Below are 26,419 nucleotides of genomic sequence, written 5' to 3'. Positions count from 1 at the left end.
GTGCGTGACACTTTACCTCATGGTGACAGTTACATTTAGCCAGCATGGTCTTGTAGCAAAGTCGAACGGTCACAAACGGGCGACTCGTCGCCCACCTGCCAGCCCAGCACCTCGTGCCCCGAGCAGTTCCTTCTCCAAGATCAAGGGAAAATACAAAGAAATGAAGTCTGAGTCCGATTTTTGGATCCCTGCTCAGTCTAGACCTCCTCCCCATAACTATACTCCAGGTCAGGCTTAAGTGATCCCAATGTCTGACATAACTGACTTACGCGTCAGGACTGATACATCTACTCAAGATGGCGCTCAAATACTCGCACACCCATGGGGACATTCGTCAGGCAGTGCTATGCTATGAAGAAGCCGTTTTGGTCAATGTCGAGCCCTTCGACCGTAGCTGGGGTTGCGGGTGAGTGAACGTGACAGGAAAGTATCAACTGGCTTACAAAATTGCAATATAGGTATCGAAACTTTCTTATGGCTTGTTCAGCCTTAATGACACAGCAGATACAGCCTAGCTACTCGGACCTTTTGGGGGAACCCATAAGTCCCGGAGTTCGCAACTTGCAGGAATGGATTGAGGCAGCCTGGCGTGAAGGTCAGCTGCTCTTGCTTGGTACAAGGAGTATGTTCTAAATCATTGCCCAGGATATGATGCCGCGGGTGCTAATGATTTCAAGGACGGGTTATCCGGAACAAAGGCGTGGATAGGAACCGCAGGTACGTACACAGACCTATATCTTTCCTCTATCTTACAATTGCACCTAGAGCTGTATACGGCTTTCACCTTCAGAGGGGTACCGTAAGTGTCAAATTTTAAAGTGTTATACCTTTGCCCTCATAGGCTTCTTAGTTCTAAATTAGTGGATTTCAAGTTTGAGGATGGACACACGGCGCAGGGTAAGTAAGGATGCTTCAGCACGGCAGGCATTTCAATAAACCATCCGCTGCATCCAGGTCTGGAGGATATGAAGAAGTGGATAAAGGACTACTTTACATCTAGCGCCGAGACCGCTGACTCTACTGATGGTATCTTGCGCTCCTCGTCACCGGTAAAATCCACCAACAAGATGCCCTTAATTCTTCAGCACCGAGGGCACTCCAGGACCATTGTTGGCTACATGGAAACGAAGAAGAATGAGACGTTCCTTCTGCAGTTTAACCCGTCCGAGTAAGTTAGTTTAGGAGCCGATGACTACGATGTTGAGCCGTGCCATCGCAGCTCTCTGCCCTCGAAAGTACGAAAAACGGCACTTGACTGGCGAGACTCGTCTCTGGGATGGGAGCCGTTCAAGAAGCCCGGTCCTCGGCTCGAGAATTTCTTTACTCAAGCAATGAAGCGCAAAACTCCTGTTTCGTCCCTTCCTCCGCGCATCAAACGAATCCGTCCATCTTCTGGGCCTATAGATGATGTCATTATATTGGATCCTTCTGAAGACGATGGCACTTTGGACGAGGACGAGGATGAAGATATTGACATCTGCGAAAACAGGAAGACAAAGAACGGGAAGAGTAAAGAAGGGAATGGAGGGTTGGATTACGAGGACTTTGTTAATTTCTTCAGGTTGAAGACACTCAGGCATAAGGAATTTCAGATCTTGTCCTTTCCGATGGACGATCCTTGGACGCCCGAAGAACGCAAGAGTCATAAAGTCGTCACGAGCGTTAGGAGCGGCTGATGTAGTGCTTAAACTTTTACTATCTGGACTTGCATTCAAGGACTCTATCGTATATACACATCTTTGCAACATCCCAAGCAGCATTCATAAAATACGCTCTGATTATAATGCAGACATTCGTGCAGTAGATCATGCTGGTGTGGGAAGGTCCTGGACTTCACGGAGCTTGTCCATGTCACTGTCCCCAGCGACACTAGTCAACGGAGCCATTTCCAGGCCAGCAACAGCGCATCTTAATGCTCTCTCCCATGCCTCCTCCACGCGATATCCACCTGCACGCATAATACCCTCCCGATCTCTACGCACGGCTTCGCTTGGTGGATCATCATAGTTGTCCCTCAATGTATACATCCCTTCGTATGCATCCCAGTCGTCTTGGAGAGGAACGTGAGGAACATCGGGAACAGTTGAGCTCTGTGCAGCGCGTGAGCGGAGAAGCTGAGAGTTGCTTCTGAAGGGTGCCACGGCTGCACGGGCGGAGGACTTTTTCTGTGTCTCAGCGCGCGTCTTCGCGATGACCGTCGCCGCGTCCTTGTTACTTGTTTCCAGGCGGTCGATGATTTGCCTACGTTCCCTCTCTCGTTCTTCGCGCGCTTCTTCCTGTTCCCGACGTGCCTCTGCTGCACGCTGCTCCTTCTCTTGGCGTTCGTATTCTTCTTGCTCTTTTAATGCTTGTGCATACTGTTCCTCCCTCTGGATATTCAGTTCTATCAAGGCTGCATTCTCGGCCCGGTATTGCGCAATGCGAGCTTCAGTCTGCGGGACGTCGATGTCATTGATGAGGTTGAAAGCTAGAAGTGCATAAAGATTAATCAGAACAAACTCCTATTTGGGATTAGGCTTACTGAGGTCTTCTACTTCCTGCAAATAATCGTTGTATGCGCGAAGGTCAGGGAAGTCATCGCGTCTTTTGTTGAATCTAGGTAAGTGGGTGAGGCTTCTGAAGGGATGGTCTGTTTAGCGCATTACTCTTTCGCTATTCGTCTTCGAACTGCAACCTCTTTTTCGACTGTCAAGTCCTCAAATGTTTGAGGTGTGAATGCGAGCTTTCGTAGAGTCCTTTGGCATATGGGACAAGGTGCAGGCCCCAGAGTGAATAACCTGTCGATACATGACTCACACCTACACACGTATGTTAGAGGAGCCAAGAGATGCTCGTGTTTGTGAAAAGGCGAACATCTTGTGGTAGCATGCGCTTACGAGCAGACGCAGTTTGGGGTTCAAGTAACGGTCAGACTTGCACACAGGACACTGATCGTCCATAGACTGAGCAACTGTCAGCTAAGAAGGTTACAATTGTGCATTCACAACACACAGAGTACTCTGAGATTCGTCCTGACGGATCTTTGACCCCTCCACCGAACACAGTAGTTGACGTGCTCTGCACCTGAGGCGTAGAAGATCGCGTCGGATGCGCACTTGTGGTAGCTCCTCCACCTTTTTTGATAGTCTTGCCCATTAACCATCCGCCAACGTTCGGTCTAGATGCCATTGCGTGCTCTTCTGTCAAGGAAGTGGCGGTTCTTCTGATGCTGGTGTAGCCTGCAAGCTGCAGTCAACGTTCACTGCGGTAAGGAGCAAGGTGACAGATCCGGTTCCCGCGGCGCGTAATAATGCACTGAAGTGACATTCCCAAAATAGTAGAGAAAGCCCCTGACCCCGCTCAGCTGTTGCATCGGGTCATCGGCGGAGTTGGGCCGTCACAGAACGCCCGCCTTGTTTTTATGCTCGTCTACATGAAGAAGCATCACTGCAAGGCAGCCGATGTATGCATTGACAGTGCCCGACGCCCGCTCTCTCACAGATGTGTACAATAGGGTATCTTTCATCCGAAAATCATGGGTATTCTTAGGCTCCATGCCGACACGTGGCTTTTGCTCAAAGAATACGGAGACATTGAGGGAATGAATTCAATCAGTATAGTTACCGTGCGCTCCAGGTGTCGACAAGCAACCTGGCCAGCCTTGGGCTAATACATTTCCCAAACTTATGCAGGTGAAGGAGCAGGGTCGCGGTGGCTGGCTGCCAAGAAAGGAAAGAGAGGTTCGTTGAAAGTTCGGGTCCGGTTACGTCGTTGGTATCCACGTGGGCGTGGGCCGTCGTCAATCATCTCGCCCCTAGGCAGTTTCCTGGCAGGCTGCAAGCTCTGACGGCCTTCTAAAGCCTGGCGAGTCCGTGACTCTCCCACCAGGCTCCTACTTCTCCCCCCTCCCCCTCCTTTATCACAGAAACCCAAGCCATATCACCCAGGCCGTCCGATTCTTTAATGTGAGCACATTTACGTTCCGCTTGATCACTTTGATGATTTAGCTCAGTATTTTGTCCACAGCCTTCCTTCGAATTCTCTTCTCTCCTACCTCATCATCAGGGTCTTCCGGTCACCCCTAGGTCTCTCAGCAGCTGACTAACTTGCCTTAGACACCCGACTGGTCCACCCTGCTCACCTTTGTTCGTGTCAGTTCCACTTTATGACCTGCTGATGTGGACATCAATGTCAAGTTCATATCACTCACTAAAATTCCAGTTAAATGGAGAATCACCCCAGGGACTCCCCAAGACTTACTGCCCCAGTCGGCGTTGTTTTCACCAACCCCTTTACTACATCCCAACAACGTGGAGATCCAAACCCCTCAGCCCCTGCGAAAGGACCGATGACCCCTCCCATTTCCCCTGGACACAGCGAACGTGATGTGCGCGATGTCAACATGGCTGATGATTATACGCCATCTGCCCTTAACACCAGGCCTGTGGCAGAGGCTACATCCGAGCAGAATCCTCGCTACATCTGGGGTAACCCGACTCCAGAGAACTCACAAGGGCCAGGAACACCACCTCGCCTCCCAGCCAGACAACTGGAAGACGAACAGGTCCATGTGACTCGCCCTGGAGAGCTCAAGCTTACAGACTTTGAAGTCAGGGGAGCCTTAGGTACGAGCGCCGTCAGCTATTCAATGTTTGTCACTCAGCCATCTGCAGGGACAGGGACTTTCGGCCGTGTCCTTTTGGTCCGTCTCAAGACCGCGACACCCGGATCCCAGAGCATCTTCGCGTTGAAGGTCCTACGTAAGAGCGAGATCGTCCGGCTGCGCCAGGTCGAGCACGTCAATGCCGAGAGATACATTCTTTCGCGTGTCAGGCACCCATTTGTCGTCGATCTCTTTGCGACGTTTCAGGACAGCCTGAACATTTATATGCTCATGTCTTATGTTCCGGGAGGCGAGCTTTTCACGCATCTCCGCCGCGCACAACGCTTTACTCCCGACGTCACTCGCTTCTACCTCGCCACTATCGTCATGGCGCTTAAATACCTCCACTCCTTCAACATCATTTACCGTGATTTAAAACCGGAAAATCTCCTTTTGGACTCTCGTGGCTACGTCCGGCTGACTGACTTTGGCTTTGCAAAGATCGTCGACGATCGTACTTGGACCCTCTGTGGTACACCCGAGTACCTGGCACCAGAAATCATACAGTCGGACGGCCACGGGAAGGCCGCTGACTGGTGGGCCTGCGGCATCCTCTGCTACGAGATGCTGGTCGGATATCCCCCCTTCTTCGACGAGACGGCCTACGGCATCTACGAAAAGATTCTACGGGGAGAAATATACTGGCCGCGCACGATGGACCGGCTGTCCAAAGAGCTCATCAAAGGCTTCCTCCATCCTGATCGCAGCAAGCGGCTTGGAAACATGGGCGGTGGGCCACAGGACGTGCTCGACCATCCCTGGTTCCGGGGCGTCGACTGGGAAGCGCTCGAGCGATGTGAGATCAGGGTGAGTCCGGCGGTGTCGTTTATGTTCCGGGTGAATGTATCTCACCTCGATTGCAGGCCCCCATCATCCCGCAGACCACCTCCGTCGACGACATGCGCCACTTCCTTCACCTCCCCTATCCATCCTTGGACGACATGCCAGGCATCCACGGGGAAGAGAACCCACCCACTGTCCACCAGCGTTTCGACCCCTGCGCCTACCAATTCCTCGAATTTTGAAAGCCCCTCAATAACATTGCCGTCCTTCCCATCTCTTACTTATTTATATATTTATATTTATCTCGAACCAACTTCGCTCTTCGTCACTCCATCCTTGCGCCGCTCCTCTGGTTTTTTTTGTTCTTACCGTGGCTAATCTTAATAGGCGAACGTTAGTCGCTCCACCTGATCGTGCATACAGCACACTGTCTTCGTCTGGCCCTTTCCTACATCTCCTTAATATTGCATGCTTTAAAGTGTAGCCTGAAACTCCCATCACATACTGTATCATTTCTGTGACATCGACTCATCGTCGGCGTCGTTTCTGTCGTGTTGGTCATACGGATTGTTAGATGTAGCCGTTAATTCATTGATCTGTTCGTAATTAATTGGCTCAAGGCCTGGTTATGACCGTCTGAAGTTGGGTCTGTATACAATTCTACCTTTGTATTCGGGCTTCATAGCAACTCTTAACCACAAACAAAACCTTACTACATGGACTGAACTCTGCGCTCTGTAAACTGCCTTACCATTTGCGTAGGTTCGCGACATAGATAGTAATCCTGTATCCATGGCAAACTAATAGCAACTGAAGAGACACATACCAGCACACTTCCAGCTGTACACTGAACGAGCAAGCACATTTGTACCGAGGCATCATAACGAGGAAAACAATCAACAGAAAGAGACAACGTATAGATCCATTACCGAACACGTGAAGCAAAGCGGCATTATCGACTAAAACACAAGGTGAGACAACAGGAGGGGACGTAGTAAGGCAGACTAGGAAATAGAGGTATGAAGCTGAAATGAGGAGTGATAGAGGATTACGTTTGATGTTGTTGTTGTTGATGGTGGTGATGGTGACGAGAAGATCCAGAGGCCGAGAACTGGTCATGAACTGAGAGAAGAGAATAAATGAGGATAAAGATGAGGGTGAATGTGCGGATGAAAGACACGACCGAGGGCCTCTGCCGAGCGTAATTAAGATCATGTACGTAGAGGTGAAATAGAAGTGAGATAAAATTGAAGCAACAAGGGTTGAAATATTGATGTAAAAAAGCAGGCAGAAGTAACTATTAGCAATTAGCACATTCCTCGAGTCCAACATGCATCGTGTGCGCCAGGTTAGAACTGTGAGGGGCGTTCATAGAACACGCAGCTCCAGCACGAACGAGGGCATGGTAGTATTGTTGGCGTCATGAAAGCTGAGCAATCTAGGCAACCTCCTTCCTCCACCGCGTCGCTTCCGTTCGTTCGTCTTCCATCAGTATGCATGGTCGCCTATCTTGCTTGCCAGTACAGTAGGGGGTATTGTCGTGCGGAACCCGAGAAAAACCGAAACCAATCTAGACTTCCGGATCCAAACCATGAGAGAAGACGATGTGGGTGCCCGAGATTAATCTAGGATGGGCCAGACTCCATCTTCTTTCCACTTGTCGATCATTTCGCGGATGTTCTCACGGCAGAACGTAGGCCGTTTCAGTTTGTACCCAACTACAGCCTTGATCTTGGATGCGTCGTAAGCGAGACGATGCCGTGACAGTGCGTAGCGATCCATGTATCCGTTGAGCGGCGAGTGGGTGATCGGTTTTTGCGACATCTGCTGCATCTGAGTCCAGGTGCCAACGTGGTGCTCGTTGATTTCGTCCACAACGTCATCAAGCCGGAAGCGCGCAACGGTATTCTGCAAAGTGTTGTAGAATTCGAATGTAGTCCCAAAGAACGAGGTGATCGTGTTTCCTGCAGAGACAAGGGTCGTTTCGGACTCATCGACCTATTAGGATATGTTCGCGACCAGCCCCAGCAAAACTCATGAGGACAGGAATGGCATAATGCGGGGCGCCGTACTTACCAGGTTGAATACAGGAGCAATGGGGTTCTCTTTGGGAGAAACGGTGCCTTCGACCTCAGCAACCTTGGCCTTATCGTTGTGGAACAAGACCGGCACGCCGGCCTCAATGTCGGCCTGTTTCCGGCCCACACCTTTTATCCAGTTTGCGCATGCCCAAAGCCCACCAGCGACATCATCGACGTGTATGGTGTTGATAGGATCCTTACCCGGCCCCCACCTATGAAGTGATGAGAACGTGTAGGTAGAAATTCCGGTCATAACTAGAAGTAAATGTAACGGATGACTCACAACGTCTTCATGGGTTTCGACATGTAGCCATAGACGGATGCGACAGTGATGACTTGCGCCACTGCGTGGGGACATCAGAATACGAACGGGTGGTAAATGCCGAAATGAGGGAAAAACGTACTGAGGCCATAATCGACATAGGGACCGTATACAAAGCCAATGCGAAGAATGACCAGGTTCAACCTGGGAGTAGCACGATCGAACGCCGTGAGGGGAGATGCAGGAGGGACTGAACGGTTCACTCACTCAGGCATCCCCGCAAGCATGCGCGTCGTCTCATGCCACCACGTATCGCGCGGCGTGACGGGCTTGACGTCTTCGGCCTCGGAGTGATCACCCTTCTCCGGAGACTCATAGACGGGGAGTTGAAGACGGACGTACGCTGCGACGTTGCGCTTGGTCGCTTCGAGCGCAATATGGCGCGCGACAGTGAAAGTCGTCTGGATGAAGATCTATATGACCACGTTTTATGCCCCGCGTATTCAGATGGCAGGTACCAGATGGTCAGAATCCGGGAGAGCGACGACCGAGAGGGACACGCACAGGTTCACCTCGGTCATAGTTGATCTCGCCTGTGAGATCAAAGACGAGGCTATAGGGTGCGACTCCCTGCGGCGGCTCAAAAGCCTGGGCGACAGCGGCTAATCAAGACAAGAAACACATTAAAATGTTCATTGATGAGCCCAAGGTGAGGGGTAAGACATACCAGGTACAGTCAGATTAGCTTGACGATACTCGACGGGGCCACCCTGATTGAGGATCTTTGCAAACTCTGCGCCGATGTATGTAGTGGGAGGAAAGACGGAGAACTTGTCGACGATGCGGAGATGGGAGACGAGAGGGTCTCCGCCTAGGGGGACGAGGAGGGCGACTAGTGCACGGGAACACGTGTTCACGCCGCCTGCGGGATTCGAGATTAGCACATGGGGACGGGCGACGCTGTTAGCGCGCGGGGACACACCAAAGATGATGGCAGAAGGTTTGTCGGCCATGGCTGCCTGTAAATGTCTCGAGTCGTTGGGTGAATTGGCTGTGACGCAGTTTCGTTTCGTCTGGATGGGTGAATATTAAGTCTGGCCTACACGGCGGAAGGGAAAGGCGAAGGAGATTATATCGACAGGAGCGAGAAAAGGAAGGGAACAGGGAAAGCCAATCGCTCGCAGACAAGAAGACGAGAAACCCAAATTTGCAGCTGCAAGGAAACAACCAAGTGCAATGATTCGAAGCCGCTTTGGCCAGATTGCCCTCCAGCCAATCACAGGCCGTCCCACGATCACTTCCGCATCACGTGGAGCGTAAATTTCGTCCCATGCGCTGACTAAGATTATCCTTTTATGGTACAATTTGTGATATACACCCAACGGCTCGGTCACCTGGTAGACCCCCTGTTCTTCCGGGGCCTTCCAACTGGTGCAGAAGCGGGGGATAACATCATGGTGTGAAGCATGCAATGGCCGATGCTTCTCAAGTTCCATGATCTATACATCAGCGGTGCCTTCTCAGTTCAGTCCTTCCCACTATCAGCGCCTGCCCCCCACCAGGCGATTACGGTTATAGCCGCTTGAGCCTCATGACAGTCCGCTTGATCCGGCTTCCCGACTTGCCGACGGCTTGTCCTCTCTGAGCGCAGTGTACACGCTCGAGAAATCCTTCCGAGCCAGAACAGGGTTAGCTTGGATAATGCGGTCATAGTATTCTTTAGCTGCAGTGCCCATGGGCAGCGCAGTGCCGTGTTTCTGGGCACCCTGCGTAGCCAAGTTCATGTCCTGCGTGCATCTCGCATCAACGATCGTGTATCATGCAGCAACTAGGCTGAGCACGGCCATTTAATGTGCTCATGGATAATACACGCACCTTGAGCATCAGCGCCGTCGCAAACCCGCCTTCATAATCACGTTCGCATGGGGGCTCGATCGCCTTCTCCTTCAGCGCACCGGGTACCGGGTTGTTCGTATGGCACGACCAGCACGCACCGGTGGAGCTATTGATCACGCCAGCAAGCACACCAGCATCGAGCCCAAGACGCTCTCCAAGCAGCATGGCTTCGCCAACCACAATTTGCTGGACGCCGAGGACGAGGTTGTTGCAAATCTTCGCACCGAGACCCGCGCCTGCCGGCCCGCAGTGTATGATACGGGCGCCCATCATCGACAGATACGGGTGTGCGAGCTTGTACGTAGCATCAGGGCCACCAACAAGGAAGGATAGGGTACCTGCTTTTGCACCGGCCACGCCTACACGATTTTACATTGATATTCGTGCTCAAGTCATGGATTGCCTGAAAGAGGACTTACCCCCTGAGACAGGCGCGTCAACCATCTTGGCGCCTGCATTCTCGGCATCACGCATAACGGCGCGTGCAACATCGACATCGAGCGTTGTGGAGTCGATGAGTAAGGTGTGGTGTGACGCCAATGCGTGAAGTGTGGGGAGAATGCCACCGTCCTCGGTATAGACAGTCTTGACATGCGGCGAGGATGGCAGCATTGTCAACACGGTTTGTGCAGCCTTGACAGCCCTGAGAGATGAATCAGAATCAGGTGCATGCAGGTGGTATGCACGAAAGTTGCTCGGCCAAAGATGTGGATGATGCGCGGGAGTGTGTAGTTATATTACTCACTCCTCGGGTTTGAGCACGACTTGGACATCAAGACCATTGAACTCAGTTTCAAGACGGCGCTTGAGATCAAGTGCAACAGAGGGTACTGCGTCGCAGAGTACGAACTTGGTAGCCGGATTCGAAGCATAAGTCTTGGAGAAGAGATTGTACGCCATGTTGGCACCCATACGGCCAAGACCGATGAAAGCGACCGCATTCTGGCGCGTCGTAGCAGCCGGGGAGATGGACTGGAGGAGACGAACTGTAGGGCGCATCGTGCTCAGTCGAGATGAGGGAGAAGAGAGGTGGTGGAAAGGACACGAAGAAGCGTGTGGGGTCCACTGAGAGCGCCGACGCTCGGCTATCCGGACCTTGGTCCTGTCAGTCAAACAGGTGGACGCGCACAGTCAACGCACTATGTCATAGCACTGCGTTACGTAAAGCAGCGCCGGTTACCATACAGGGGCAAAGATTTCGGCGCGTGCAGTGCCACGACGCGAAGTAACGAGCAGAAACACTTGAGCAGAACAACACAGCACGAGGGAGCAGAACAATGTTTGCGGCGGCGAGCGCGTTCTTCTCCAGGAGCGCAATATCCCAATCATACTCTTTCTCCTCTGGCTCTGCTTCCTCCTCGCTTAATGGAAGTCGCTCCTCTACACCCACTCCGGGCTCTACGGCACCCACCCCTGCTGTCAGAGTTGGTCCTTGGAGAGTTCAGGCTGCAACACACAAGGTCACCAATAAACGCGTCAGTGTTTGGAGCTTTAACAAAAGCACAGAGCTCGAGGGCCTCACCGGCGCTGCACGCGACAAGGTTCTCGAGGTGCTCAAGCTAGAGGTGCGCAGCTGCGTTTGCTGGTGCTGTATCTGTTAGCTCAAGCTAGGATAACGTACTCAGTCGTCGGCACTCAGCAAATTTAGGCACCCATGTATTCTCGGTATGCCGTGCTGATTGTGCCTGCTCATCACGATCTCATCCGGATTGTGTACAGAGATGGTCGAACCTCTTGAGGATACTCGGACAGAACTCATCTTCGCAACAGAACCAATACTTGCTCCCCTCGAACTCGCCATCACCTCTTCGTCCTCTCATCGCTCCCGCTCTACCTACTCTACATCATCACTAGACTTGGACGAAGTTGAGGTGAGAACAAGTAGCCCCTGGCCCTGAACGCGGGTCCGCTTGCGGCACCGTGTTCTAACTACTCTGCTCAGATCCAGAAGGGCATTATACAACTATGCAGTGGTCTTTCGTTCCTCCACACGTCTGCGCGTCTGATACACTCCAACATCCGCCCCGACACTGTGATCATCAACGATGCCGTGCGTTACATCTTCCTGCCATGGTGGATAATTCTCTCACACCTGCACTGCTTCTTATCAACTTCCTGTTGTCAATGCATCGGCTTATCCACTCGTGATTTGTTGCATCCTTGTACAGGGTGACTGGAAGATCTCTGGTCTGGGTCTTACTATACCCCTGACCTCCCCAGAGGGCAGACCAACGCGATGGGAGTTCCCAACGTTTGACGGACGTATGCCAGCATATGTGCAGCGATCATTCGACTATATGGGTGCGCTGTTCTTGTCATGATATTGTTGGCTGAGACCCATTCCTCCCAAAGCTCCCGAATACGCGCTCGACGAGCAGCACACCGTGCTCTCGGACATGTACTCGCTTGGCTGCCTGATGTATGCCGTTCACGCTCGCGGCAGCCCACCTCTAAAGACGCACAACTCTCTGAGCTCATTGCGAGATAATGCCAACGACTCAAGGCTTGTGGCAGACGTCGAAAGATTTGACCCGGACCTACAGAGTATGTTTTCTACTTACTAAAGTCTAGCTCGGCACTGATGACCGACCAAGACCTTCTCCGTGTGCTTCTTACACGCCAGCCGACATCGCGTCCTTCGCCCGCTGACCTGCCTTCGTACGGCTTCTTCTCGTCGCTGCCTATCTCGACGCTTAGCTTCTTGGACCGCTCGACGTTCGCGACGAAGACACGCGAGGAGAAGATCACGTTCATGCGTGGGCTTACCAGTGTACTCGAGCGTTTCTCCAAGGGTCTGCGTGTGCGCAAGATCCTGCCAAGTTTGCTTGAGGAAGTAAGCGTTCTCATCCCCATGAACGCTCTCGTGCCGAATTGAACGTCATTGTCGCAATACATAGATGAAAGATACCCAGCTGCTCCCATATCTTCTTCCAAACATCTTCGCGATTGCGAACATCATCTCGGCAAACCAGTTCGCATCGCTAGTGCTCCCGAAGCTGAAACCACTGTTTGCGCTGAAGGATCCACCGCAGTGTATGCTCACACTGCTCGATAATCTCACCATGCTACAAGAGAAGACGGAAAAGAAAATATTCCAGTCAGGTGAGTAGTCTATTGTATGGAAAGGGTAGATAGGTGAGTGATGGCGATCACCAGAGGTCCTGCCGCTGGTGTATCACGCCCTTGAGAGCGAGCACTCTATTGTACGTCTAAGTGACCAGCTGGTATGTTTCTTTGTGCTCAGACGTTTGTGCAACGACAGGTTCAAGAGCGGGCGCTGAAGACGGTGCCCGATCTATGCGAGACCATTGACTACGCTGAGGTGTCGAGCGTGCTGTTCCCGCGCGTCGCTGTAAGTGCATCTTAGAGAAGAGATGGCCGATATGTTTTTGACAACGTCATATAGCTTGTCTTTACTCGGACGAAAATCTTGAGTGTCAAAGTGGCGACATTGGTCACCTTCCATAGTATGGTGAAGACGCTTGACCAGGTGTGCTCCGTTCTCGCCCGCTATTCACGAGTACAAATCTGATTCGGAAGTAGACAAGCTTGACGCAGAAGCTTGTGCCTCTCCTGAGCAAGATTCGGACGAAGGAGCCTGCCGTCACGGTGCGTCAGCTACCCTTCTTCAAAGCATGCACGTCTTTAGCTTGACCTTCCCACTCTAAGATGGCGACACTGGCTGTTCAGGAAGCCATGGGCTTCAAGGTCGACAGAGAGGCTGTCGCTACCCTCGTGCTCCCTCAGCTCTGGGCAATGTCGATAGGACCATGTCAGTAACCTGTGCCTCCGAACTAGCTCATTCATCTCATCTCGGTCATTCTAGTGCTTACGGTGGAGCAGTTCACCCGCTTCATGGGGGTTATCAAGAAACTCGGCGACCGTGTCGAACGGGAGCACGGACAATTCCTTCGTGACGCTCATCGTGTCGACTCTTCCTCTGCTCCCACAATCGCGGTCAATGGCTCGGCTGCGACAAGCGGCCCGATGGACTTTGAGAGTTTAGTAGGAGCCGCCAACGGAACTGTCAAGCAGGACAGTGCGATTGAAAGCAAGGGCTGGGATGACGATGATATGTGGGGGAGCATACTCAATGCTCCTGCACCATCTGCTGAGGTACGTGTCCCATTTTTGTCCACGCATCGTATTCATGAGTGACTGTGAATTTCACCCAGACGGCAACCTCAAGCCCAGCAATATCGCCTTCGCAGCCTATGCAGCCACAACCATCCATACAGTCTTCGTTCCAAGCGAGTACCAGCTCGCAATCTCTTCCAGCCTCCCCACGCATGACTATCAGCACCGCTCCCGCCCGGCCGTCCAAACTCGGGGCGAAGCCCGTCTCATCTTCCTCTTTCCATAGCGCATTCAACAACTTATCACAACCCAACTCCAGCTCGCTACCACCTCCCCTCTCGCCACCCTCAAGCTCCGGCGGCTTCGGGTTGTCCCCGCCGCCCTCGGCACCCGCTCAGAAGCCGCAGCAGCCACAACGACCAAACTACAACATTTCCTTGTCTACTTCACCAATGACCGCGACGTCACAGGCGGCGCAGCAGCCGCAGCAACCGCCAAAGCCCAACTACAACATCTCGTTCTCTCCCATGATGGGTCTCTCATCACCGAGCCCTCCACCGCTACCCTCCATGTCTGGACCGCCGCTATCATTCTCGGCGCCTCCACTGCAAGCGTCGACACCGTCGACCCCTGCGGGTGGCATGGGCGGCATGGGGATGGCCAATATGGGCAGTATGATGGCGCCGATGCAGCCATCACGACTTAGCACGCCGAGCAAGCCTCCATCGTCGAATGATTAGGGCGATTTCGATCCATTGAAGTAGACGTGGTCGGATCATATGTCATACTATGCTTCACGGGTGATGCGCTGTTATTTCTTAGTTGATTTTGTTCAGTGATACGGAGGTTGATTTGGTTTACGAGTAGCTTGAGGTCATGGTATACTACATATTAATTCAGTGTTCCAACCGGAAAGTAGGCATCAACCAGAAGCCTTCTCTATTTCAACGCCTTCGACGGGACGGATAAACCCTGCTTCAGTGACTGTACTAAATCCCTCTGCGTCGTCGTGCTGTGTGGGAATGCTGTCTGCTTCGATCTCGAGGTTGAGTAGGCTGCGCAGGACGAGAAATGCTCCGAGCTTCGAGGCGACCTTGTTTCCTTCCTTGCATGATATGCTATGTACGCCTTATGCACTGGTGTTAGAGTATACGCCTTGCGAAGCATGAAGCGCGTGCTTACAGTTGGGGCACCCGTCAGGACACGGACACGATTCGACAGTATCATGTGCCCGTCGAAGTACGTCGTTGACTGATGACCGTCAGGATGCGTTGGATATTTAGTCACATGAAAGGGAAGCTTTACCGTGATCGAAACCCTTGGCTGACATCCCGCTTTTTGCTGCAGCATCGTAAAATATTAGCCTGCCGAACAAGGTCAGATGTGGCAACCTCCAGAGGCAACAATGACTACCTAGCTGGTCGCTTGCGCGCCGACTCCGATGACTTGTACTCCTTTTCTGCCGCCTTGCACTCGGTCTTTAGGTCTACCGCAAGTGCGAATCGATTCAACCATGCATGACACGCTGCATGAATGGCTTCGGCCGCGTTGATGTTCTTCGCCCGCAACAGGCCAAGGAGAGATTTGGGGACGTCCAGCCATAGCCCCGTCACGCTTCTCTCCCATGGAGGGCTGTCGATTTCAACGGTGTCGAGGATCTGCTTGTTCCTATCAGGCGGTTAGAGTTTTGCTCTTCATCCTTAGAGATATGGTTCACCTTATTTTGTAGAATCCTGGCACTCGGTCAGAACACGACCATCAGAGGTATTATACCGCTCGTACATACCGTATACAATAGTTGTTACGTCCACCCCTTGCCCGATATCAGTGGGCATGTCTCTCGCCTCGGAATAATTTACTCACTTCCGTAGTATGCTCTGTGAGATGAGCCTGCAATCTCTTTGATGCGGTACACTTGCACGGCATTAACATCGCTGAAGTACATTATGAGCCTGATGCTTGGTATTTTCAAGACAAACTCACGTAAAGTCTCTGCAAAAGGTTAGAGCTGGGTCACGCACAGCATGATGCCAACCATCGAGCACGCACCTTGGACTGGTGATCCAATTAACATCAGCCCTCATAACTTTGGCTGTCTTCATTTCGTTACTAATTTCTTTGACCTAATTGGAGGTCAGCGTTGCATCTGTCTTAATGCAATAGTACGCACGATGAATGTTAGACCTTGATGCATAAACTGTCAGTGCAATAAGGATCAGTTCGTGTGAGTGTAACTATTACAATTTAGTGTGTGTAATCACGTACCACCCCGCCTTCGTAGAGCTCAAATAGAGCTCGGGAGAACTCAATCTCTTCGATGATTTTGGGTTCTGCTTTCGTAATGTCAATGACGATGTATTTCTCTTCTTCTGCGCCGCGTATCGAGACGAATTTCGATGGGTAAGGCAAGAACTTGGGGTGTGTATGATACCTTGGAAGCGGTCAGCGAGCGTCAAGTCCAACCTCGAGTCCACACACCAGCCTTCTTTATCTCTGACGAGCTTCTGGTCACATAGCTCGCCTAGCATCGGACCGAAATAAATCGAGTCTTCTTCCTTTGACAGAGGCATTTCTTGCGCGGCACACTGAAGATGAGCTTCGAGGATGATCTTGTTTTCTAGGTCTACGATAAGCTCCTTCGTGGGCTTGTTATACAGCTCGTCGGGGAAATTGACATAGTGCTGGTCAATAGGAAGACCGTCAGCAACAAGGACTGCGAGTGAATCGCGCGAGCGGCGGCCTGCTCTCCCAGCTTGCTGTCTCTGAATCAAGTCAACACATTGGGTGACAAAGAGTCAATGTCTGATGTCGAACGTACGAAAGAAGCAAGGCCAAACGGAAAACCTAGCATGATGACGGCGTCCAGGACGCCTATGTCCACACCGAGCTCGAGCGCGTTGGTCGCCACAATGCCAAGCAAGTTACCAGTGAAAGCCTCCTTCTCTAACCGTCTCCGGTCCTACGAGACGGAAAGTGAGCCAATAACTGGCTTACGATGGAATGCTGCCCTACCTGCTGGTTATATCCTGACAAGAACTCTATGAACATCTACAAACAGTAGGAAGGGGAAGATAAACTAACCTCCACGATATGGCATGACTTTAGCAAGCACATCATGTCGACCTTCAGCGCTGAGGTCAGCACGAAGAGTCTTCATGGCCTACAGTTCCGTGAGTAACCTAGGTACAACTTTGAAAGATGTCCTGACCAGCTCGCATGCTTTCCTGATCTATGCCCTTCTAGTTAACCAAAGTGGAGAAGATAAATCAAAGGAACCAACCTTGCAAAACAGGATTACTCTGACACCCTGCTTCATCAAAAAGCGCATGAGGCCCGTCGCCTCTGCAATGGAGCTCTTCTTTCCAAGGTTTGCTGCCCCAGAGTCTATGTATGGAGGGTCCCAGACCAAATAGTCCTTTCGGCCAGATGGCGCGCTGTCTTCAGTGATTGCCTCCACGTTCTATCAAACTAGCTTATATACGTTAGTTGCGGAGGAGGGTTTGATGCTTACGTCTACACCAAACATCTGCTTCATATGTTGTAATGGGTTCGAGATGGTGGCGCTGCATGACACAAATCGTACTCGACGATCTGTGTGAGGTGTTATTACAACAATTCACCCAGGAGACGAGGCACACACTCCCGACAGCGGTACAGACTCGTCGAAACCGGCGCAGTATCTGCGCGACATGACTGAACGGGGTTCAGCACCGTAGCCGCGTAAGAACTTGTTTGCATACCTTCCCATTATGTCCGAGTAGTAGTGTAGTTCATCCACGGCAACGAGCTTAAGATTTTTCATAAAACTAAGGAGAACATGAGAAATAAATGGTTGTGATTCTACCACAGCATAACCAACGAACTCACGTTCTCCAGTCATCTTCATGGGGAAGGATTGAAGCATGCATCATATCCTGGATAAGTTGAGCTCTGAGGTGCGCTACTTTGTAACAAACCGTACAAAATTCGTGAAAATCACAGAAGCCTGTTCACGAATGGCTTTATGTGGATGAGAACCATGAATATGAATCGTTGTGGGTACGCACACGCTCGTTCATCCTGGGGTGTGTCTCCATCGTAGGTTGACACCTTTGAACTAATGAGGATTGTGAGATCATGACAGAAAAGGTTAGAGCACCTTCACATGGTGCAGCCCCGGGGACGCCCAGAGAAGTGATTCCAGCGCCGTCCTCTGGTCCTGAGCCAAAGCCTTCGACAATGCTTTAGTAACGTCTAAGCTCCCAAAGACGACCAAAGCACCTTCGTGGGGTATATGAATATTGCCGTCGCAGACGGGTCCTCCTCCAGGCATCGAATGAGAGGTACCTAACATTTCCTAATCATTGGACTGTCTCGCCAAGTAGTCACACAGAGGCACACCTGGTATATGACACTTTTCCCGGACGCAGTACTCGTTGAAACAATGACGTGCTGTCCAGCAGCCAAAGCATTGATCGCTTGAGCTTGATGTCGATATAAAGTAGTAATATTTCTTGAGTCCCATAACGCCTGTCTCAAGCTGTCTGAGAGAGGAGTAACCAAGTCCCCTGAAGATCGATCTCAATATCTACAATGGCGTGCTAACAGTCATGTTAAACCTGCACATACCTATCGTGGCTTGCCTAGCCTCAACGATGCGGCGGTGCACAATTTGATTTTGGTACCACTCTTGTTCTTGTATATTGTCTATAATTTCATCTATCGTAGGTCTATCTTGCGGCTCGGGTATTCCGCGCTTGTTTCCACCTTTCAAGTCGCCTACTTGACTCGGAACGCCTACAGAGGGATTCACAGGTAGATGCTCCTCGGCAGCTGCTTGAAGCAGCAAGACGGGGTCCTCTTCATGCGGTGTAGCTTCAAGGAGCCTGTTAAGATAGCACCATGTAAGCATCACAGAGATATCCAGAAGAGAATGAGATGTAGAAGCCCATACTCGTTGACAGCATCATAAAACCTATCGTTACGCTGCTCCACAAGCTTCTTTACTGCCGCTGGGGTCATCGCAGGAGGCATGGTGAATAAGCCTTGTCTAACAGAAGAATCACTTTTAGCGTCGAGGGGAGCCGCTGATTCGATTCGAGGAATACATACGGTGCATCCTTCTTACCCTTCGAGTTCTCCGCAAACTCAAGGAGAAGGACGTGTTCTTCTTCCTCAAGCCCAGGCAATTGGGAGCTTGACGTTCCTGCCTGAGAAGAAAAGGAGAAGTCGGGACTCTTCCTGCCTCCTCGAGCCTGCGAGGAATTATCTCCGTGAATACGTAGTTCGTTCCTGGCTATATAGGCAAACTTGATGAGCTCTGGCAACAGCGCTCTATGTCGAGGTTTGAAAGTGAGACGTCGCCACGCATACGAGGAAGCTACGGTAAGCTCAGCTCACTTCAGCTCTGCCACTTTGGCAAGCTCCAGAGGACTACGAGGAAACGTTGAGCCGCTAGCTCTACCTGAATAACCATGGCACACTCACCGTTTTAGTAGCCCTTCAACGGAAGATCGTACGACCGGAAAGGTCGTCGCCAAGTGCTTGCGCGACGAAACAAAAGCCAATACCGTATTCATGGCCTGGGCATATGAGCTTAGGGCGTGAAATAAGGTTATTCAGGAATACCTTAAAGACCTACGACGCGTTACTGAGAAAAGCCAATCAACCTCAGTAGGTCATAGGCTTACCTTGAAAAGCTGTCGTAAAGATGGGTTAAGAAAGGTTTTGTCGAACACATCAGTGATTTCCACTTACATCCTGAAAATAAGCTGGCCATGTAGATTCATCCTTTCGTTTCTCTTTGCCACGCGCCTTCTTGGACTGCTGCCCATTACTCGTTTCGGGTTTATCGGCTACTCCCTTGCGCTTCGGTGGCATAGAGGGCACTTTAGTAAGATTTTTTGGCTATGAGTCTGGTCTCGCTTCGATAAAAGCTAAGTGCACCAATTGATTTGGGGGCACTTGGGGGCACCGTGTAATTAGGTGGGACGTTGAGGTTGCGCTGAGGACGCGTTTCCTTGCGCGTTTCCCCTAATTGGCTTGTGACCAGACGCGTCAGTCACAAAAGGCACCGAGGTGAATTACCTGGACCAGACAGCAACTTGTAAGCCCGCGCTCACTTCGAATTTGGAGTAAAAGCTAGTTCGTACCAAGGCAGGGACTCTAGCTCATCCTGGCAAAAGCTCTATCTAACAATTTTTGACGCAGATGCGCACAACAGTCGCTCGCTTCCTGCATGTCCTTCCGAAGTCCTCCGTACCCAAAAAGCAAGTTTTGCCTCCACCTCTTACTCGCTCGGAGGATCGGACACGGATTGAGCCCATCTTGAATACCCTCATGAAACGTCAGGAACAGCAGGCTTCAGAATGGCCTTCAAACCTTCGCATTGAGCCTCGTGTTTCCCGGGCTGCCATTGGTAAGGCTGCCCCGGAGGTCAGGAAACAGCTGAAGGATTTGCTACGCGAGAAGTAGGACCTTGACCCATACCGGTGCGTACCAGTGATTTCATGCTGTCGTTCCTTATTTTGAGTGAGCTTATTCCAGTCAACGTCAACCGTCCCGAGGATCCATAACACTCTTGCAATCTGCTTCGTCGCTACTACTCGGTGTTTCTAGTTCTCAGAGACATGGCCACTAGCACTGGTACTGGCATTTCGTACAATCTCATATTTACACTGGTATAATGCACGACTCTCGCAACTAGAAATCTAATGCATCACATCATCTAGTGAAGTAGCTGTGTTCTAGCGTCGAAGCAAATTATTGACGCAATGCCGCAACGCCTTCTGAAAACACCTTCTCAAGTAGTTCGTTGAATCTCGTCTGGTGTTGGGCGGTAATCCCATGTCCGGTATGCTCCCACACGATGTATTCAGCCTCTGGCATGTCGTTCTTGATGGTTGCGCTGTTCCGTGCGTCCACTAAGTTGTCCTGGTCCCCGGTCAGAATAAGGACCTTCGGTATTGAGGAGGAGATCTTCCGCAGGCGCTCGGGCGTGACATGGTGGGTGAGGCCTGCAACCATTTGCGACACGGCAGCGGCGGGTGACTGCACCCTCGTTATAGCCAACCGCCTGCCGTAGGACTGAAGATGGATTGTTCATTTTGAGATGGAGGCATTATTGGATATGGTACGCACGTCTGCCTGGATCTCATAGTTAGTGCGGCCTTGCGGGTCATCTTCGGCCTTCAAGGGAAGCCAATCGGTGGGGAAAAGCATGGCCATGATTATGGGTATCTTGGCATTGGGATCAGACATCGTAAGAAGCCTTTCAAGATTCAGCTCCAGATGGACTTCAGATTATGCAGCACAAACCAGTGATCACCTGCTTAAAGCTTTGAAACCTTTCCACTACATACCGTCAGTCCGGGAAATCCCAAGTCGGTGCATCAGGCCTCAGGACTCACAGGTGGTAAATTGGACCAAGGGCGTCCTCCAGGAGTCGTCACAACCAGGCTGAGGGAGATAATCCTCTCGGGAATTTGGGTAGCAAGTTCTGAGGGATGTTGAGATGCCTGTGTGCGCATGCAACATGAACCGGCATACCTAGGGCTATCATGCCCCCAAGTGAGATACCAACGACGTGAATGTCCCTTTCTGCTGTCCAGCCCACATAGTCGAGCAGAGCAACGACGTCTTTCGCCATGCCACTCGTTCTATCCATTCGCTAAGCTTGCCACCGGAAAGACCATAATGAAGCACGTACGTGTAGGGTCCCTTGGGCGTACCGCTCATGCCTACCCCTCTGTTGTCGAACACAAGCGTGGTGTAACCAGAACTCAGCCTTGAGAAGTGCTCTACTTGTGGTGACCATCCGAAAGATGTGCTGTTGAGACTGCGAGACACAGATGTATGATGCTGAAATGAAAAGGCTGAAATGATCTTACCCCATGATAAACACGATCTTCTGAGGTCCAGTCCCATGAAGCTCAAAGTACAGCGAGTGACTTTCAAACGGGTCTCCCTTGTTCCGTATTTCAGTCACAGGACAGAGACCTCGCCGAGTACGAGTGGATGGATCGAAAAAGGTCACGTAGTCGTCACCCAGTTCTGCATCCTTAGGGGATGGATCAGAGGCCATGGTGTCGGAGATGCTAGTAGGTCGCGAGACCGAGAATATAGCTTAAAGCTCTAAAGCGCCGGCAACGCACATGTTTACATCGGTGTGCTCGGGGAACAGGCACTTTCACGTTGCCGGGCCCATTATAGCATCGACGACACCGGGTGCGCGGAAGTAAAATACAAGCCTTCGGGATCGACCACCTCGTGGCCTTGGAGTCGTCCAAATTCACTCAATACTGCATATGATGCATGAACTGTATATGCTAGTTTGAACGGAAAATTTGAACTTGAGTACAGGTACATAACACAATTGCAAAATCAGGGATTGTAACTACGAATGGATCAAAAGCAAAATAAAATGCGATTCGAGTAAGATAGACGGCAGACTTGAAGCTTGAAGGGTTGCCAAGAACGCAAGACCAATGTTAATGAGACAGGAGAGAGCTGGGCATTCACCGCTTCGATTTGCCGTTAGCGGCAGGCTTGCCATTGGCTCGTCCTTTGGACCCACTAGCAGCGGCACCCTTTTTCTTCTTGGGCCTTTCATCTTCGGAATCGGACCCACGACCGCCCTTGACCTCAGCATGTTTGGCGTCGGCTGGAAACATTAGCACGGGATTGTTTGAATAAGAGATCAACTTACACTTAGCTGCTTTCCGCTCGAGCTCGTCCCAATCATCGCCTAGACTCATATGAGCAAACTACATTATGCAAATTATATGAGAACTTACCATCGCTATCGCCATCGTCAAACGATCCTCCACCGGAGTCATCGCTGGCGTCAGAGAAGTCAGAATACTCGCTCTCCGCCGCTTCGCTCTCCTCCGAAACAAGTTCTTCGGAGTCAGCCTCGAACTCAGACTCGGACCCTGAATCCGACTCGTTGTCGCTCTGCTTGAATGTATGAGAGTGTAGGGGAAGGGGAAAGCGCAAGCCGTACCTCGGCGCCACCACCCCCGAGGAAAGTCCACCCGCCTTGTTGGAAGAAGTCGTACGGTGACTCATTGATGGTTTTCATGATAGGGCCCCAGTTTAAGTTGACAGGGCCCTCGCTGAAAGCGATGTCTACGGAGCTGGGCAATGTCAACTTTTACAACCAGATAAACAGTGAATGGAAAACATACTCAAGCCAATTTTTAACATCATCCAGCTGCGAACTTGGTATGGAGTTGATATGAAGCGGCGGTTTGGTGAAATCTTTGAAGATGAGAACCATATCGAATTGTTTCAGCGAGAACTGAACGCGCTCTAGTGATGTGATTTCAATGTCTGACAGTGTGACGACAAGGAAGGGAGGCTCGACGAGGTGGACAAGGCATTCCGTTGTGGGTTGCAGACGAACGTTGGTCCGGAACGGTACACCTTCAAAGGCGAGTTCTCGGAAAGGAATATCTACTTCGAGAGTGTCACCTGTCTATAACAGCGACGCATTAGAGATGTCAGTGCTAGTGGCAAGTGAGGCTCACTGAAGTCGACGCCGCCTCCGCAACTCGCTCAGCAAAGAGTTTGAACTCCTTGTTTAGCATTTGCCGCCGTTTACGCTCTTGCTGCTCCATTTCGATTTCGTCTTCGTCACCGTAACGATGTTTGCGCTTGCGGTTACCGGTCTCATCGAACTGGACATCGGATGCCTCGCGGAAGAACTGGATGTCGTGAGCCTTTCTCTTTCCAACGAGAATCGGAGCCTTCAAGTGGACGTGAACGATGACAAGGAGCTCCTTGTCACACGGCTGAAAGAACAAATGCTTGATGTTGCTAAATAGAACGTCTAACGAAGATTATCTTAGTCAGTTTCTCTGAATAAGATCGACCACATACCGATCTTTTGGGATCCCATAGGGGACTGATACCTAAGACCGTTCTGGTGAATCTCGACCTCTCCTGGCAATCGTTTGCCATCGAGCGCGGGCCGTACAAACACTTCGGGTAACTTCTGGGGCCGTCTGCCCTTGATTTCGACCAGCGTATCTTGCTCGATGACATCCGCAAATTCCTTCTTCTGCTGCTCGCGTTTGTTCACTTCCTTCTTCAGCTCCGTGATCTGCTTTGAGATGTGATCGAAGCGATGTCCATCAGTCGACCGATAAGTAACCGAACGGATGAACGTTGCGTCCGGGTCCTCAAATGGCTGCAAGTGACATGTTAAGCGACGTGTGGACTTGCATAATGAACAATACATACCGTATCCTCCTTCTTGCCAGCAAGCTGACCAGGCGTTTGGAAGTTGATTCGGAGGTATGTAAACTCGCCCTCGTCGTTCTTGCTGACATTCTTGATGGTGTTGATATGGAAGGGCACGGCGAATCCATGGACGGGCAGGATGATCGTTTGTGCCTTGCGGTCAACCACAATCTAGACAGTCGTCAGTAGATATAGCATTAAGAGCAGTTCAATTGGCTTACCCGCAGACTCTCCACGTCTTTGGGTAGGGCTCCCTCGCCTTTATAACTCTGAAATCGCTTCCAACCCTTCCCTTCCTTCCCAGCGCCAGCAGAACCGCCTTCGGCGTACTTTGCAAGACCCTCATTCTGCAAAGTTGAATGCAATTCGCCTTGATGTTCTTTGATTCTAGCAGCGGCAGTATGAAGGACCTCTTCCTGTGCAGCGCTGCGAGTCTTGTTGCGAAGAACCTTGCCACCAGCCGTCTTGTTCTTCACAGGTGACCCATTGGCATGCGACTTTGCAGGAGCCTTACCCTTGGCTTTAGACGAGAGCTCTTCTTCGTACTCATCCTCATTTTCAGGGTTGAGGAAGAAAAGCGTGTCCTTGGTAGATCGCACGCCCTCCGTCATCAACGAGGCCTTGTCAGCATTCACTCGGACGGTATCCACTAAATGAAGGGCATATCTATCTGCTGTCAATATCAGGCGCAATGAAGAATGGGCTGATTGACTCACTTCTTTCCGCCCTCGTCGACAAGGTCGGAAAAGCCGAGGGTGAGGTTAAAGATCATGTTGGTCCGGAGAGGGCGAGAGTTCTTGAGTGAGAGCAAGTATGCAGAGTCGCGGAACTCAATCCCTGTCTACGTACGAATCTTAGCCCACTGTGATCGTATTGGCTTGGTTGGATTGAGTATAACGCACCCCAGAACCAATATTCTTGACAAAGTTCTTTTCGAGCTCCGGCTTTTTCGACCGGACAAAGTCAATGGCTGTCTGATAAACTTCTCGAGCCTTTACCCCGTTCTTCATCTCCCTAAGCACTTCGCCTTGTAGAGAAAGCAGGAGGTTGTAGATTTCCTCTTGTTCCTACGTCTCTTAAGTCGGCTGGAGGGAGCATTTTGCGTGACGGGACTTGCCTTCGATGGGTCCACAATGATACTCCTGCCTACATTAGCGCAGTAGCTCTTGTATCGCATCCCAACTGCAATCAAGAATACGCCTTTGTGAGCAATGGCATCGTCTGTTGACTCGTGAGTGGAACGCAAGTCATATCCAGTGTTTGTTGACCGTGACTGGATGATGGGCGAATAACAAAACTCTGTCGAGCCCCAGTCGACCTAAGGAGGGGAGAGAGAAGTCATTGATTCGCTTTCTGGAAGTTAACGAGATGTCGCACATACATCATTGAGTCCCCGGCCCTTACTCCACACCTTCATGTCAGGTCCTTTTGCGTTATCTCCTTCACCAGACCCAAGTCGACCTTCAATTTGTGCGGCAAATTGCTCGTGTGTTATCTTGGCCTCCTTGTCCAGAATCATCTCCAACTTGACCGCGATGTGATGAGTCAGCAGTGTCGAAGTCAAAGCAGCTGCCGTTCGAGTCAGTTTCTGGGATAAACCGTCAGTAGGTTCTGGCTTCTGATTAGGTCACAGCAGGCAAGGAACGTACAATTTCATCATCATCTTTCACGGCCATGAAAGTGGACATAGCGGGCGCTAGGTCGACAATCTCGGGCTTCGTATCTAGACCGCCCAACGCCTTCTCCCATTCTGCGTATACTTTGCCCGAGTAGGTCTCCTTCGTAAGACAGGCGACGCGCTTGCATGCCGAATATGCTTCCACAAATTTGGGCAACGCGTCCGAAGGTGGTTCCTTTCCTTTCGCCATGGACAATATCTCAACCCCTACATTAGGGTGCGCGTCTTTTACCTGCTGCAGATGCTTGGCTGGCGATGGCACATGTATTGGTGAGTAGTCTCAGTGATGCGATGATCCAAGCGCGCACCTTTGTTGGCCGAGCATAGCATCAACACTCTAGATTTGAGGAAGAGAATGAATGTGGAGGGGAATTCATAACCAAGAAGCCACGTCTAGAGGCGCCTCTAGGTCAGTATCGCACTTGGAAACGCGCGAAACCCTGACTTTGACTTGCCTGGAACGCAGTCCCTTTTCGTATCGGCTCATCCTCTCCTGCAGGATCGCCAGACAGAAGAAGCAATCCCTCCACGTCGCTTATGGGTCCATACTCTTCAGCATGACCCGATCCCTTAAAAGTCGCGAATTTATGGTTAGTCAACCACGTCTGACATTCGGTCTTAGGGCAAGAAACGTAAACACACATTCCACCCGTCGTATATCGTCTGCAGTCGCGAGCTAAACTGCGCCTTGTTCAGTTCGACTTGCATGGTGATGGGCAGGGCAGAGGTCAAGGTAGGGCGGAGAGGCTGAAGGTCACAAGCAACAGGAAAGCGCG

At 51.2% G+C, this 26,419-nt stretch overlaps 9 protein-coding genes across 9 annotated transcripts; 3 read left to right on the top strand and 6 right to left on the bottom strand.

The window, feature by feature from the left end:
* Nucleotides 1-160: 160 nt before the first annotated feature.
* CONPUDRAFT_118193 (DUF1671-domain-containing protein) lies at nucleotides 161-1,750 on the top strand (the record flags this gene model as incomplete). Its single annotated transcript, XM_007766696.1, has 8 exons — nucleotides 161-227; nucleotides 277-406; nucleotides 459-595; nucleotides 646-717; nucleotides 766-799; nucleotides 851-897; nucleotides 955-1,168; nucleotides 1,220-1,750. The coding sequence occupies 8 exons, from the start codon at nucleotides 161-163 to the stop codon at nucleotides 1,674-1,676; spliced, it is 1,158 nt and encodes a 385-aa protein (XP_007764886.1). The 3' UTR covers nucleotides 1,677-1,750.
* Nucleotides 1,751-1,805: 55 nt separating this feature from the next.
* On the bottom strand, nucleotides 1,806-3,245 carry CONPUDRAFT_135146 (CDK-activating kinase assembly factor; the record flags this gene model as incomplete). Its single annotated transcript, XM_007766695.1, has 5 exons — nucleotides 2,992-3,245; nucleotides 2,854-2,942; nucleotides 2,646-2,798; nucleotides 2,522-2,595; nucleotides 1,806-2,467 (listed from the first exon to the last, which is right to left on the bottom strand). Exons 1-5 carry the CDS (start codon nucleotides 3,166-3,168, stop codon nucleotides 1,806-1,808), a joined length of 1,155 nt encoding a protein of 384 aa, XP_007764885.1. The 5' UTR covers nucleotides 3,169-3,245.
* Nucleotides 3,246-4,114: 869 nt separating this feature from the next.
* Nucleotides 4,115-5,921, top strand: CONPUDRAFT_98382 (cyclic AMP-dependent protein kinase catalytic subunit). The gene is made up of 4 exons (XM_007766694.1): nucleotides 4,115-4,124; nucleotides 4,201-4,604; nucleotides 4,653-5,449; nucleotides 5,506-5,921. Exons 2-4 carry the CDS (start codon nucleotides 4,205-4,207, stop codon nucleotides 5,665-5,667), a joined length of 1,359 nt encoding a protein of 452 aa, XP_007764884.1. The 5' UTR covers nucleotides 4,115-4,124; nucleotides 4,201-4,204; the 3' UTR covers nucleotides 5,668-5,921.
* Nucleotides 5,922-6,410: 489 nt separating this feature from the next.
* Nucleotides 6,411-8,871, bottom strand: CONPUDRAFT_98379 (uncharacterized protein). Its single transcript, XM_007766693.1, has 8 exons — nucleotides 8,751-8,871; nucleotides 8,496-8,690; nucleotides 8,333-8,430; nucleotides 8,036-8,241; nucleotides 7,911-7,972; nucleotides 7,790-7,850; nucleotides 7,502-7,718; nucleotides 6,411-7,423 (listed from the first exon to the last, which is right to left on the bottom strand). Exons 1-8 carry the CDS (start codon nucleotides 8,779-8,781, stop codon nucleotides 7,046-7,048), a joined length of 1,248 nt encoding a protein of 415 aa, XP_007764883.1. The 5' UTR covers nucleotides 8,782-8,871; the 3' UTR covers nucleotides 6,411-7,045.
* Nucleotides 8,872-9,082: 211 nt separating this feature from the next.
* On the bottom strand, nucleotides 9,083-10,779 carry CONPUDRAFT_98378 (3-hydroxyisobutyrate dehydrogenase). Its single transcript, XM_007766692.1, has 4 exons — nucleotides 10,410-10,779; nucleotides 10,084-10,307; nucleotides 9,644-10,023; nucleotides 9,083-9,555 (listed from the first exon to the last, which is right to left on the bottom strand). The coding sequence occupies exons 1-4, from the start codon at nucleotides 10,661-10,663 to the stop codon at nucleotides 9,358-9,360; spliced, it is 1,056 nt and encodes a 351-aa protein (XP_007764882.1). The 5' UTR covers nucleotides 10,664-10,779; the 3' UTR covers nucleotides 9,083-9,357.
* A 130-nt stretch (nucleotides 10,780-10,909) lies between these two features.
* Nucleotides 10,910-14,559, top strand: CONPUDRAFT_162584 (kinase-like protein). Its single transcript, XM_007766691.1, has 15 exons — nucleotides 10,910-11,229; nucleotides 11,290-11,329; nucleotides 11,384-11,535; nucleotides 11,607-11,714; nucleotides 11,833-11,965; nucleotides 12,017-12,208; nucleotides 12,259-12,497; nucleotides 12,562-12,766; nucleotides 12,821-12,867; nucleotides 12,927-13,016; nucleotides 13,071-13,154; nucleotides 13,208-13,273; nucleotides 13,334-13,436; nucleotides 13,491-13,780; nucleotides 13,840-14,559. The coding sequence occupies exons 1-15, from the start codon at nucleotides 10,942-10,944 to the stop codon at nucleotides 14,479-14,481; spliced, it is 2,679 nt and encodes an 892-aa protein (XP_007764881.1). The 5' UTR covers nucleotides 10,910-10,941; the 3' UTR covers nucleotides 14,482-14,559.
* A 17-nt stretch (nucleotides 14,560-14,576) lies between these two features.
* Nucleotides 14,577-19,681, bottom strand: CONPUDRAFT_162583 (DEAD H helicase). Its single transcript, XM_007766690.1, has 34 exons — nucleotides 19,478-19,681; nucleotides 19,411-19,419; nucleotides 19,349-19,357; nucleotides 19,208-19,302; nucleotides 19,121-19,153; nucleotides 18,833-19,054; nucleotides 18,675-18,770; nucleotides 18,350-18,606; nucleotides 18,122-18,288; nucleotides 18,002-18,067; nucleotides 17,880-17,951; nucleotides 17,788-17,830; nucleotides 17,703-17,740; nucleotides 17,609-17,655; nucleotides 17,482-17,547; nucleotides 17,382-17,434; nucleotides 17,253-17,332; nucleotides 17,022-17,201; nucleotides 16,950-16,970; nucleotides 16,823-16,901; nucleotides 16,754-16,767; nucleotides 16,560-16,700; nucleotides 16,220-16,503; nucleotides 16,007-16,172; nucleotides 15,912-15,938; nucleotides 15,791-15,864; nucleotides 15,725-15,733; nucleotides 15,605-15,675; nucleotides 15,528-15,554; nucleotides 15,459-15,474; nucleotides 15,155-15,409; nucleotides 15,047-15,105; nucleotides 14,924-14,992; nucleotides 14,577-14,869 (listed from the first exon to the last, which is right to left on the bottom strand). The coding sequence occupies exons 1-34, from the start codon at nucleotides 19,598-19,600 to the stop codon at nucleotides 14,664-14,666; spliced, it is 3,174 nt and encodes a 1,057-aa protein (XP_007764880.1). The 5' UTR covers nucleotides 19,601-19,681; the 3' UTR covers nucleotides 14,577-14,663.
* Nucleotides 19,682-19,857: 176 nt separating this feature from the next.
* CONPUDRAFT_141966 (alpha beta-hydrolase) lies at nucleotides 19,858-21,869 on the bottom strand. The gene is made up of 9 exons (XM_007766689.1): nucleotides 21,610-21,869; nucleotides 21,429-21,557; nucleotides 21,269-21,378; nucleotides 21,130-21,218; nucleotides 21,048-21,073; nucleotides 20,861-20,990; nucleotides 20,267-20,806; nucleotides 19,931-20,211; nucleotides 19,858-19,876 (listed from the first exon to the last, which is right to left on the bottom strand). The coding sequence occupies exons 1-7, from the start codon at nucleotides 21,801-21,803 to the stop codon at nucleotides 20,483-20,485; spliced, it is 1,002 nt and encodes a 333-aa protein (XP_007764879.1). The 5' UTR covers nucleotides 21,804-21,869; the 3' UTR covers nucleotides 19,858-19,876; nucleotides 19,931-20,211; nucleotides 20,267-20,482.
* Nucleotides 21,870-22,050: 181 nt separating this feature from the next.
* On the bottom strand, nucleotides 22,051-26,411 carry CONPUDRAFT_98369 (FACT complex subunit SPT16). The gene is made up of 16 exons (XM_007766688.1): nucleotides 26,286-26,411; nucleotides 26,099-26,212; nucleotides 25,952-26,036; nucleotides 25,615-25,892; nucleotides 25,347-25,553; nucleotides 25,074-25,283; nucleotides 24,868-25,032; nucleotides 24,682-24,806; nucleotides 24,187-24,631; nucleotides 23,966-24,136; nucleotides 23,603-23,912; nucleotides 23,251-23,552; nucleotides 22,909-23,198; nucleotides 22,725-22,857; nucleotides 22,516-22,675; nucleotides 22,051-22,466 (listed from the first exon to the last, which is right to left on the bottom strand). Exons 1-16 carry the CDS (start codon nucleotides 26,349-26,351, stop codon nucleotides 22,237-22,239), a joined length of 3,291 nt encoding a protein of 1,096 aa, XP_007764878.1. The 5' UTR covers nucleotides 26,352-26,411; the 3' UTR covers nucleotides 22,051-22,236.
* Between the last annotated feature and the right edge of the window lie 8 nt (nucleotides 26,412-26,419).

The sequence above is a fragment of the Coniophora puteana genome, assembly GCF_000271625.1.
Source record: "Coniophora puteana RWD-64-598 SS2 unplaced genomic scaffold CONPUscaffold_2, whole genome shotgun sequence".
NCBI classification, from domain to species: domain Eukaryota; kingdom Fungi; phylum Basidiomycota; class Agaricomycetes; order Boletales; family Coniophoraceae; genus Coniophora; species Coniophora puteana.
The sequence above is the reverse complement of the archived record's forward strand: the minus strand, read 5'-3'. Positions and strand labels throughout refer to the sequence as shown.